This window comes from Hermetia illucens, chromosome 1, assembly GCF_905115235.1.
Source record: "Hermetia illucens chromosome 1, iHerIll2.2.curated.20191125, whole genome shotgun sequence".
NCBI classification, from domain to species: domain Eukaryota; kingdom Metazoa; phylum Arthropoda; class Insecta; order Diptera; family Stratiomyidae; genus Hermetia; species Hermetia illucens.
In genome coordinates, this window is record NC_051849.1 from 51,871,402 (window position 1) to 51,884,589 (window position 13,188).

At 42.6% G+C, this 13,188-nt stretch overlaps 2 protein-coding genes across 4 annotated transcripts in view; one reads left to right on the forward strand and one right to left on the reverse strand.

Annotated features, from left to right (window-relative positions):
- LOC119647112 (potassium voltage-gated channel subfamily KQT member 2) overlaps positions 1-13,188 on the forward strand; it is a 1,176,525-nt gene that overhangs the window by 348,452 nt on the left and 814,885 nt on the right. For 2 of the 3 annotated variants that reach the window (XM_038047893.1, XM_038047892.1), the window contains one exon: positions 3,901-4,255. In XM_038047893.1, coding sequence (XP_037903821.1) covers positions 3,975-4,255 — 281 coding nt within the window. In that variant the 5' untranslated portion in view covers positions 3,901-3,974. Of the gene's footprint in view, positions 1-3,895; positions 4,256-13,188 lie in introns of all 3 variants that reach the window. The other variant, XM_038047894.1, reaches the window with a different exon arrangement.
- LOC119647116 (thiamine transporter 1-like) overlaps positions 1-13,188 on the reverse strand; it is a 124,330-nt gene that overhangs the window by 100,355 nt on the left and 10,787 nt on the right. The gene's annotated exons all lie outside the window — the stretch shown is intronic.

The window sequence follows — 13,188 nt, forward strand, 5'->3', positions numbered from 1 at the left end:
AAAAAATGTTGGAAAATGGCCATCATTTGCACCATCTCATGATCGACTTTAAAGCTGCCAATGACAGCATGGCCAAGGCAAAACTGTACACGGCCATGCGAGAATTCGATATCCCAACGAAATTGATAAGACTGACTAGGTTAACCCTGACCAATATGCGAGGACAGATAAAAGCAGAAGAATCACTCTCAAAACTTTTCAACATCAACTATGGTCTAAAACGAGAGGAAAATCGCAACCGATAGCAGCTACGTTGATGAGATCCGCATGCAGTTGTTGGCAGCCAACAGAGCCTATTTCAGCTTGCAAAAACTGTTTCACTCGAAACGTCTGACCATAAGGTCAAAGCTCTTACTGTACAAGACCGTGATCTTGCCAGTCCTCATGTATTCCTCGGAGACTTGGGTTCTTAGCAAGAAAAACTGCGAATTCTTGGCCGTATTCGACAGAAGAATCCTCCGAAGAATTTTTGGTCTCCTACATGAGGTTGGACAATTCCGTAGCCTACATAACGATGAAATCTGTGAGCGATACAAAGACCGTCTGGTTGTGAATAAAATGCTGCGCATGGATGAGGACGATCAAGCCTGAAAAGTATATAAGGGCTTATATCTATGGTAGAAAAAGAAGACGAGGCAAACCCATTTTCCTTTCCTATGGTTTCGCGGAGTAAGTAGGAGTTTGAGTCGAATATAGGAAACTCCTTGAATTTGTACCGCGGCTCGGTCTGTGGCCTATGCGATTCGAGACAAAGCGTCCGCAACGATGTTGTCTTTTCCAGACACATGTTGGATATCGAAAGTAAACTGATGAAATTGATCAGTTTCCGAAATGGGCGAGAAGACGCTTTGTCGGTTTGTTTAAGCGCGAAAGTAAGGGTCTTGTGGTTCGTGAACAGAATGAACGGCCTGCCTACAAGAGAGAAACGGAAGTATTTGATGGAGAGGTACGCGGCCGGTAGGTCACGATCGTAGGCGCTGTAGTTACGTTGAACTGGTTTGAGTTGTTTCGAAAAGAAGCTCAACGGTTGCCAGGTTTGGTTTACCCGTTGGTGGAGAGTGGCGCCTGCTGCTGTGTCTGAGGCGTTGACATGCACAGTTAGGGGTGTATTTGACCGAGAAAATGCCAGTAGTGTAGCACCGACGAACTATTGTTTGACAGTTTGAAGCGCCTGGACAGCCTCAGTAAACCATGCAACCTCGCAGGAGTCTTTGGTTTTGAGCCCAGGCAAGTACGCATTGAGGAGCGGTTGGTAATGAGCAAGAAACGACGACAAAAGTTTAACATGTCCAAGAACCCTCGCAGATCCTTCACCTTGGTTGGCAGTTGAAAGCTCTTCACTGTTTCTACTTTGTTTGCATCTGGTTGAATTCCGCCAAGGGTAATCATGTGGCCAAGAAATGTCATCTGCTTCTGCATGGATATGCTTTTTTCAACGTATAGAACGAGGCCGAGCTGAAGGAGACGTTGAAAAATGCACTCAAGATGGCCCAGATGCTCAGATTCGGAAAAGAAGGGCGACGAAAATATCATTCATGTAAATGAAACAGAAGTTCCGTGGGATAGAGTGGATGAATCTTTGAAATGACATCACAGCGTTGCACAAGCCAAATGTCATCATGGTGAATTCGAAAAGTCCGAAGGTATACCACACTTTGTTGATAGCTTGCTACAATCCAAAAAGACCGCAATATTTTCTATTCTCCGGTGAACTGCTTATTTCAGATTCAATTCTTATCTCGAAAGTTAAACTGGCGCTAAGAAATTACTTTGTTTTCCACTAGATGTGGTGATATTTAGGAAAATGTCAATTTTTCGAATACCTTCGAGAGGATGGATAGAAGACTTATAGGTGTGTATGATGCAACCTGCGTTTGGTCCTTCTCACATTTAGGAGTCATTGTAACTTCTGAAGCCTTTCAAGTATTACGGAGATAGGCGAGACATAGAATTGCCTTAAATATGTGAGCCACATGAGTGATTGCGATACCTGGAAGTTCCTCCAATATTTTGTTCGTGATTAGGTCATATCCAGGAGCTCTTTTGGTTTACTTGTACTCTAAAGAGTTGAGCAGCTTGTTTGGCTCTGAAAGGGAAGATTCCCTTCGGTGTAGTCATGAATATTTTTGGAAACCTTTTGCAGGTATTTCGCAAACGTTGCCCCTTTTCAGCAGCATTTCTTGGCCTACTGCCATCTGCTGATCTTAGTGGTGATTCGCATTGAGCAGATCTCTCCAACTTTCTTGTAGCTTTCCATAGGGAAAATTCGGTTGATACAATGGACGATAGACCTCGTAAGTAACTTTGTAACTCTTCTTCCCGTTGATCCTTAAAGACTTCATGGAGCGATCGACTAGCTCTGGCCATTCTCTTCTCAACCTCCGCTTTACTTGGACCAACTGTAGGATGCTATGCGGTGTACTATCGTTTGGAGATTTGCGATACATGGGCTGTTGGGTAGAGAGCTGTTCGGTCACGGTCATTATTTCGTTGAATTTCGACGGGGCTTTGCCTATTTTTTTCAATGACACCGAAGTCAACCGGGTCGGTGATTTTTCGTCGATCTTCTGGCCAATCAATGAGCTGTCCACATGAGATGATGTGAAGTCTAGTATCTCTGGCTAGTACATCCCACAACTGTTTTCCCTTGGGAGTCATCAGTCTGGATTCCCGATGAGTGTGCTTAGCATTAAAATCTGCGGATTTAAGTAGCTTGGAGATAGTCTTTGCAGTAATCATCCTTTATGGCCGTGGGCTTCTCATTCCAAATGCTTAGTGCCGTAGAGGAAATACCCATCAGTTTGGAGGAATGTGGTGAGGAGTCTGACCCGCAACCAGTTCAGCCATCGCATCGTCATGAACTGATCACTAATTGGTTTTCCGTGCCTGTACTCAGCTTTTCACGTGAAAATAAGGTATTTTCCTGAATGAGTGCCATGTACCGAGGGTCTCAAAATTTTGAATGAACATATTTCCATAATTTAACTTTAAAAGAAGCTATTTTGCGATGGTCGAACTTACAGTAGTTATATATGTCAATGCTAACCATTTTCGCCGTTAGTTTATTACTTCTTCTATGTATACGATATTTCTTCTTTCTCCAGTAAATCCTACTGAAAATACAACAGAAATTTCCACAAAATCAATATCCAAGATGTGCTTAATACTCAGCATCCAAATCACAAACTATACATGATTCTTACTCATCCACTATTGTGATAACCAACCTTTATGAATCGAGTAGCTATTTTTGTATCACCTCAAAGAACGTCAGGTGTCGAAGCAAACATCCTGGAGCATCTAAGTGAATTGTGCGAGTTTCCCTCCCTCGTTTTGAACCGTCTATCCTTTGCTGAAATTCAACGGCTTTCACTTCCCACAAAATCCAGAAAGTTTGAGCTACAAATTGGAGTCAGCTTCCATGAATACAAAGTATTATGAGGAGCAAGCTGTTTTATGAGTTCATTCTAGACACAAAATTTTTCCTGCATTCTGCAGGGAGTTCAGATCTACCTTTCTTGGGTGCTTCCGTTGTTCGGCGCGACGGAAAACATATTCCTTTTAAGTTCAAGTTCAAAAGTGAAGTCGATGTTCTATTAAAGTTTTGCTTATGAGTTTGGTAATGTTTCATGGACATGATATCATGTACTTATGGAGGGTGCAGCAGGAAATACTAGTGCAAAAGGAGGAAGACAACAAAGAAACAACCTGCTTCTCCCCCACCCCTTTCTTCAAAACTGAACTGTGAATTTTATTACAAATTTGTTCCTTTTACTGCGCAAATATTAACTTCCTTCCGTACAAAGTACAAAGCAAACGATTTCCTCTCAAAAATACGAAACCCTCAAGCAACTTCCCAATAAAATTTTCCATGATGTATTTTTTTTTATTATTTTTCAGATCTCTCTGATTCCCACTGAAAAATTGCTCATCGAAAGGGCGAAAAACGTCATGACAATTTGAATGGCTCCGCAATGGCTACCACGAATGTTAGCTCATCGCCAGGACGAAATCGAAAGTTATCAACGACGGTCTCAACTATTGCAATGACCTTGTTGGGGTCATCTGAGCCAGAAAATCAGGGCGGTGGGAACGGGCCTAATAGCGGTGGTGGGTGCCTTGCTGAAAGCGGTGCAAATAGCAATCGAAAAAGGAGTGGAGGTCGTAAGGACGTCGTACGTTTCGAGTCAACAGAAACCCATTACATCGGAGATAACGAAGAGATGAAGGCGAAAATCACCGACGAAATACGAAAGTAAGTGCAGATATGTAGGTCATGCATGTTTTTATTTAGTTACATTAAGGAGTTGAAATATTGCTTCAGGGCAGGACATTCACTTTCAGGTGGATTTGAAGTAATATCTAAAAATATCAAAAAGTAATTTGGAGGAGGAAATTTTCTGGAGATTTCATGCTACTTTTAAATTTTTTAAATGTTGTAGGGAATCAAAGGCTGTGTGCATATGCATGACCAGTAATGCACCCAAGACAACCCTTCATAAAAATACTTCAGAACTACGCTGTACAGTTTTGCTCATATTCACTATGTCCATATTAGACTCGCAAGGTAAGCGAATAAATCCCTTTCCTGGCCTCGCTTAGTCATGTTCAGCAGTTTTGCCTTATCAGCGTGTATTGAATTTTTCATGAGTCTCACTTACCTACATACATAGTAACGCATAAAGCAGGGAATGGTTGATCCATTTTACGAGAATGAGAGCGGATATCAAAAATTTATTGGACTGGATATGGAGAAAGCTAACGTTTTATGCTCCACCACCTTCTCGGCATAAGGCCTACGTAAGTGGAATGTTAGAAAGTTGCTATTCCCAAATGAAATATCAATTTAAACTGAATCCGACTTTTGGCGTACCCCGACACTACTATTCATATGAAATGCGTAGCAGCATTCGCAAACTTTCACATATGATGGGCATGCCTCAGTGTCGTGTCGTAGGGAAGAATAGGAAGTTGAATGGATAAAGAAATGAAGAATGATTTTGTGTAGATGTCGCAAGTTTTTGTTTTTAAATTTTGGATAGCACAACGAGGATGTAGTAAATTTCCAAGCTTTCGGTAAGGATCGAATTTCTTTACATTCAATGGAAGTAAGGGGTCGTCTTCAACAAAAAGGAAATGTTGGCGTTCAGGATTGTCAGATTGGGGGACGTTTGACACTAAATTTTTAGCGAATAGGAACTTGGCAGGAGGGTGGCTCAAATCTGCGCGTCTCAGAAAGTAGGTTGTCTTTGTGGATTTCAATCGAATATACTGCTTAACCAAACTAGAAAGACGGCGAGTGCCCTTTGTAGGTACCCAATTGACAAGGTAAAACCTGCATGAAACAGAACTTTATCGACCGTCAATTAAAGCTTCATAAATATCGCATTTTTCGACTAAGAGCAGAAATTTCAGGGATCACTTTTGACTGTCGCTTAAATACTGATATTGAGTTTGGAGTAAAGAGCGAGTGACGTACTATAATTGATTGAATAGCTACACAATGCATCAGCGTTTGTCCCGTGTCTATTCAAGACAAAGCCGAGAAGCTTGAAAATCACCATTTTTTGGTCTTTTTCCATCGACTTCGATGCTCAGACCAATCTAGATCCAAGCCATCGAAGCCATTTCTCTCGTAATTCCTCCTCGATCGGTGCACTCGCATATCGATCACAGATGCCCTCACCATGTGACCACGATGCGATATACCACTGGTGCAAAGGTACATCTACGTCTCTATTACCGCGAGGCGACGTTCCATATCTTTTATAGCCGGTCAACGCTCAAAACATTGGGGGCAACTGGGCAGACGATACTGCGGTCAATTTTGAATTTAAGACGTTCGCTAATGCGTCTATCACACTATCAATGTTACGAAGCTACGCATGGAGCCTGGGACTGGATTGACTACCCAATAACGAACCCAGCGACGAAAATGGATTAACGATTTGCGCAGTTTCTCGTGGAACGAACACTCGAAGCTTGGCAAGCATAATATCAAAATCATACTTGAAGATTTTAATAGTTGCGGAAGCACGTTGCCCGTACAGCCCTGATAATCGAAGGTTGCCACATGTAAACCTTGATTAATGCTAGAACATATTGGAGAGCCAATATAGACTCGGACCACTATCTCGTTGGCATGGTGCTCCGAGCTCGAATAGTGATATTACCTTGAATCCGCTGTGACATTCACCTGAAGAACGTTAGTATTTGCACGGTTACAAAGATACTTGGCCCAAATTGCAAAAAAAAAAGTCGGAACAAAAGCTGGTTCGACGATGAATGTTAGCTTGCAGAAAAAGGAAACTTAGGAGAACCAGTGTCAGCAGGGTCAAGTCTTATACGTTTCTATGCTCATTCTGTCGAAAAAAAAAATCTGCTTTCTGACTAAATGGGCATATTTGAGCGATGGGCGAAATACTTTGATGACCTTTTCAACAAAGAAAATATCGGCGAGTGAAGATCCCGGCAAACGAGAACAACGGAAAATACTACCAAGCATGGAAAAACAGTCCGTACAATTTGAAACAATTAAGACTTACTTTTTTTTCTATTCGTTAGTAATATTTATTAAGCTTGCAAATACCGATATTTGGGGAACCACTTCCTCCTTTTATCAATGCTAACAAGTCAGACTTGTTAGTACTGAAAAGGGAACAAGTGGTTACCGAAATTTCGGTACTTGGAAGCTTAATAAATATTACCAGCAAATAGAAAAGGCAAATATTAATTATTTCAGATAGTTTAATCGCTAGAAACACCACGAGATAACACGCCTAAGTCGCCAGGATTCAATGAAATTCCAGGCGAACTGTTAAATATGGAGGCGACCAGCTATATCAAGCGGATCATCTGTTGATGATGTGGGACAACAAACCAATGCCTGACGATGGGCAACAAGACATTAATTGTCCCGCACGCAGAAAGGGGGACATCATGCAGTGCTGCAATGATGAAAGTATTACGTTATCTGTAAGATATTATCCGCTATTTTACCTTAGACGCCCAGAACATCATCATCCCATACCAAAGAGGCTTCACCCAAATCAGCGACAGATCAAAAACTGTTGAAATGTGGCCGTATGTAGGATTCTTTAATTATTTATTTGTACAGGGTGCGGCAGCATAATTTCCTTTTTTAAAATGCGCGCCACTCAGTTAGTTGATGTCATAGCGGAGCGCTAGTGGTCTCGTTCAAGAGGGGATACTGTAAAGTTTTGTCCCGACACGGTTCAGTCGCCGTCATGCGTTGGAATAGTGAGGAGCGTGCCTTTGCCGTTGAGGTTTACTCTTCAAGCGGATGTTCGGTTATTTCAACACAGCGTGCATTTCGAAGTCGCTTTAATTTGGCCCCGTTGGCTCCCGTCCCAGACCGTAAATCAATTGTTACATGGGTCACTACATTCAGACAAACTGCAAGTGCGACAAAAGGAAGAACTGGAGTCCCTCGGCCCGTTAGATCACCTGAGAGCATTGAAGCGGTGAGAGCGTCAATGTTGCGATCGCCACGGCGTTCTGCGCGCAAACACGCATCTGCCCTTGGACTATCCGATCGTTCTGTGAGAAGAATTCTTCGTGATGAGCTTCATTTTCATCCCTATAAGATGGCGATAGTGCAGGAACTTTCAGAACATGACTTCAATTCTCGGATGAACGCATGTGAGCTTCTTCTTGATGTCGTTCCCGAGAGTGCTATTGTTTTTTTTAGCGATGAAGCCCATTTTCATTTGTGTGGGTCGGTTAACAAACAAAACATGCGTTACTGGGCTGACACCAACCCTCGAGAATTGCATCAAATGCCTTTGCATTCACCCAAAGTCACAGTGTGGTGCGCAATTTCCTCATCTGGAATTATTGGTCCCTGGTTTTTTGAGGAAAATGAAGTTACAGTGACAGTGAATTCGGACCGGTATGTAAACATGCTACAGAATTTTTTTTTCCCACGGCTAGAAACTTTGGATTTGGGGGACACTTGGTTCCAACAAGACGGTGCAACAGCACACACTTCAAGAGCATCGATGGCTGTTTTGGGGGAACACTTTCCAGAGCGCCTTATCTCAATTAGAGGCGATTTGGAATGGCCGGCACGCTCTCCCGATCTGTCCCCTTGTGATTTTTTTCTATGGGGTTTTTTGAAATCCCGTGTTTATGTGAACCGTCCAAGAACCCTACAAGATTTGTAGACCAACATCCAAGAAGAAATTGCCAACATAACACCTGCTATGCTAACAAGAGTCATGACAAACGCCAGAAATCGGTTTACGCAATATATGGAGAATGGGGGACGTCACCTAACAGATTTGATCTTCAAAACAATGTAAATAAAAACTTTAGACATGTTAGGTGTTATAAGAAATAAATAAATATTTTCCGATGCATACAATAGTTTTTATTGAGTTTTGAAAAAAGGAAGTTATGCTGCCACACCCTGTATTTTGTTCGAACTCAGTGCTTCAAAATCATCCTAAACAGAATCTTTGGCATTTTTAATTCTAGCAATCAAGGATCAACTTTGGATGGAGGAACACGAGGTAAAGAAATTAAAACTCAGGAACGAAATAAAATTATGTATTGCAGTTTTTCTCCGGTTCGCGCCTTAGTGAAGTATAGGGCATCCACGCAATCTCAAGTTTTGATTAGACTGTGTTTCAGTTTCATTATCATCACACTTTTTACTGTGCAAGGGATAAGCCTTCAACAATGGGGCGAATGTAAGCATCTAAGGTGGCCGGAATTCGAACCCAGGGTAACGACATTGAAAGGCTGTCGCCCAACCAATTCGATCACCATTTACGTCAAATACAGTACAGTTCTATGTACCACGTTCTATCTAACATCCAACTTCCTTACCATGCAGCAAAGGCAAAAATTTGTCTCACTCAAAATGTTTCCCTTTTCACCACAGATTTCCTCATACCAATTTACAGGCGATCAAATATTGCATTTTCACTTACATTCTCCCCGTAATTTCTATTACTTAAAAGGAAATTCTACCATCACCTAGTCGTATAATCCCTGAAAAAGTATAGTAATTTTAAATAGTGGATAGGAAATTTTCACAGGATACAAGGGAATTCATTCGTTATTTGGGTAGCCAATTTTTTCTATTCGTTCGGATGAATCGTCCTTAATCTCAACTCCAGCTCCTCAAAACTCACTCACCTCCGGTCTGCTGGACTCATGATCCCCCGAGATCCCAAGAAAAAACATTGTTTGTCCTTATTTCGAATTACATTTAATCAGGCCATCAGTCCTTTCAAATAAAAAACATCGATCCGTTAAATAAAATGAATTTGTTTGCACGCTAGCATGCAAAGGTACATAGCATTTCGATGGTTTAAAATATATTAGATGATGTTTTTATTTAGGTTTTCAGAAGATTTGGACGTTACTGGGGTCTCAATAGAAAATTAAAATCTGAAATTCACATCATCGTTTAAAATGGCAATTTATAGATGTTGTTACAGAATATTAAAATGAAGTGGGGGTGAAATATAGACATTTGGAGACATTATGATAAGTATAATGAAAAATGCTACGTAGCCGCAGAGGAAAACTAATTTCTCCATCAGTTCGGCACAAGAAACAAAGAAACAACGATGATTTTTATGTCGCGATATCATCATGTACAGTAGCTTCCTATAGTTGTAAAGATTATAATTAAAATAATCCTGGAATTGATCACGCTTTCTCTACTTGACGGACAAAAGGGTAATTTCTTTCGCTCTGGATCCTTCGGTACCGAACACATTAACACCTTTCGTATCAACGATTCCTTTGCTCTTATCGATTTCAAAAAAGCTTTCAACAGCGTAAACAGGGAGTTTTTTGGAATGAATGAATGAAGTTGTCTTTCGTGCAAAATAATGAGCGACTAAAGAACTACATCTGCTGGCGTAAAACTGTGGTGAATTTGAATCTACCAGGGTTGCATTCTGTCATCACTTTTTCTTCTAGTTAGCGGTGACATCCTTATTGAAGTGCTAACTTCTGAAATTGACCAGATAGCTTCGAATATAAGCTGACCACAGTCGACTACTTTTGGGAAAGCCGAAGAATAAATGTTTATAAAGAAATGCGCGAAGAAACCACTCCCCCGCTGAGAATACTGCAAACGGTTCGCACCTAGCCCAATGCAGAGCAAACTGGGGAAAAACGATAGGACGAAGCGGCACCTGAAGGAGACTTGACTCAGGGAGGAAGACTAGACCGACAGGTTTGCTTATTAAGCCAACGGAAAGCAAGAGCTTTGCGGAAGTCCCCAGCGAAATCCCTTACAAGATTCACCCAAAGATAGCGAAGCCGAAGTGGCTTCCATTCGGAAAATGATGGGGAGTCCTAGTCGAATTACGCCTGTGGACAACAGATAAAGGTACGTTCTGGCAAGCGGTCAAGGGCTACTGGGGTGGAAAGCTTTGGTTTCTAGCCTAGAATCACAGGCTCTCTGGAAACCCGAGACCTGGACTGGCTTACACAAAAGAACAAAGTAGTAGAGGCCGTCTAGCGAAAATTCCCGGAGGTAACCAATGCAAAGCTTAGTATCACCGCTGCGAACTCCCAAAGCCAAAAACACGCTGTGATGATGACGAGCAATACGCGATGAAACATTTTAACAGCAGAAAGGTCAGAATTGGCTGGGTAATATGTAGGATACGAATCGGTGCCACTCCAACCAAATGTTAAAGATGTTTAGATTATATGCACATGTCTGCAAATGTCCTGAGAGGAGGACATCAGTAGTCTTCAGAGCGGAACTGGAAAGAGCTAGGATGCGGTTAGCATGACCCACTTCCTACAGATAAATATGCACCGAAGTGCAACCGCTCACGAGTTGCTGGCACAATTCGCTGCGGAGATCTGATTCAGTGCTCATTAATAAACAGGACAGAAGCAAGGACCCAGCTTCAGCCCGGCATATCAGGTACCGCTGCCATCGCGTTTCGGGACGGCACCCTCCTTTGGGTTCTTACGAATGAGACGATGCCGGCCTTTCGACACAGACTTGATGCTCTGGAGTACGCTATCTTGGCCACAGAGGGGCGGGTACTGGTCGGGGTGACTTCAATGCCAGGGTTCTTGATCTCGAAATGGTGATGAGAATGAGGTTAATAGTTTTAAACACGAGATCCACCCCAACGTTCCGGCGCCTAGGCTGCGAGAGAAGTATTCTCGACGTAACCATCACGTCGAAATTACTAGTGGACGCGCAACGCGTTCTGGATGACTTTCCGGTAAGCAACCGTCAATAAATCGCCTTCGAAGGGGTTAACATAACTTTTAGGTATCCGCCACCTAGGTGCTCTTTCGGTGAGGTTTGTAGAAATTCTTGAAACAGGTGAGACCGCGCTGGAGGATACTTTTGGCAGCTTGGCGCTACAGGTTTTGCTGATAATGACGACCTGCGGAGCTTCCATGCCTAGGACGGCATTGAGACATGGCAAGGCTTGTATGTATTGGTGGATGGCGAAAACTGCGGCGCTCCGGAAGGAGTATCACAAACTCCGCCGCTTGGTACAACGTCTAAACAACTGGGAAGAGACATGTAACACAATGAGTACAGATTAGAAAAATGATCGATCGAGTAAATTGACAGCATTGTACGGCCACGCTTCCCAGAGTAATTCATACAGGATAATGACAGTAATGCAGCTGCCGAGCTCGACGGGTGCTGCACCTCATAATGCTCGACGTCTGAAATGCCGTTAATTCCATAAAATCGAAAGATATTCAGACTAGACAATACTTTCCACGTGCCGAGCTATCTCTTACGGATATTGCGGAATTATGTAAGGAGCCGTTCACTTCTATATGAGACGGTAGAGGACGACAGGAGGATGGAAGTCACGATGCGGGTAGCGCAGAGATCCATCCCAGGGCCGAACCTATGGAACGCTTCCTATGATAGTCTGCATAGACTCGACATGCCAGAAGTCGCGCCTGGTCGGCCATGCAAATGATGTCGCGGTGCTTGTTACTGGATATACTATGCAACAAGCGCCAAACACACTTGACATATTGATGCGATGGCTGAGCGAATGAATGACTGCTCATGTTTTCAACCTTGCACTGGAAAAAATTGAAGTGTCACCATAATCCAGACTAAAAAGAGAATCCCGATTCTGCTTCTCATATCAACCGCAGAGTTGATAAATCGAGTCAAAACCAACGGTCACGTAGCTTGGACAGACTCTTCACTCAAAAATTCGCTTTTGGGGCAAATCAAAGCAGCAGCGGTACAGCAGGTGTTTTGACCTTAAGTCGGGTAATGGCAAATATCTGGGTCCAACGATTATTATTATTATTACGTCCAGTAGTTCTGTTCTACGGCACAGAGGTTTGGCTGACGCTTTTGAGAAGGAAGGAAATCGAAAGTGCTTTGCGGAAGTGCAGAGACGGGGTGGTTTGCGGGTGGCGTCTGCATACTGCACTGTCTCTGAACCGGCGATGAAGGTGATTGCGGGTGTGATCCCCCTTGCACTTTTTGCTAAGAAACGTAAAGCCATATACAAGCTTAAGAGAAGTGGTTGCTCGTTAACGACAACGGACACTAGATGGAAAGCAACTCTCTTGGCAAAATGAGACTAGAGGTAGATGGACCCCGCGGTTCATTGGTAACTTATGTCCGTGGCTGAATCGGTATATGGTGAGGCTGAATATTTCCTTACCTTGCTCCTAAGTTAGCATGGAGGTTTTCAGTCTTACCTGCACAAGATGTCATGATTGTGCGTTTTGGACGACGACGTCCCTCACACCTTAGTTCTTGTGGAATGGGGCTCCTCAACAACTCTATTTAAATGGAGGGGATCTTTCGTCGAGGAGCTGAGGAGCGCTGACAGCTAGAGGTGTGTTGCGCATTACGCAAGAATCTTTGGCATACCAGTCAAAGGCGCGTAAACTGCATGTCAAGAACTGTCAGGCGGAAATTTTCCAGAAAGAAATAAAAGGTAACAATAAACAAAACGAGGCAATTGAACAAATCTACTTCGCTTGAATGAACACCAATTATCATACGTGCTAAATTATGCAATAATCACTATACGTGCAGTATCTTTATAAATTGAAGCTTTTCATCAATTACCACTGCATCCTCGTTTCCTTTGAGGAAATGTGACAAAGATATTGTTTATCCTTTCACTTCTTTTTGAAAAATTAAAGGACAAAAACTGGAAACATTTCCAAATATAT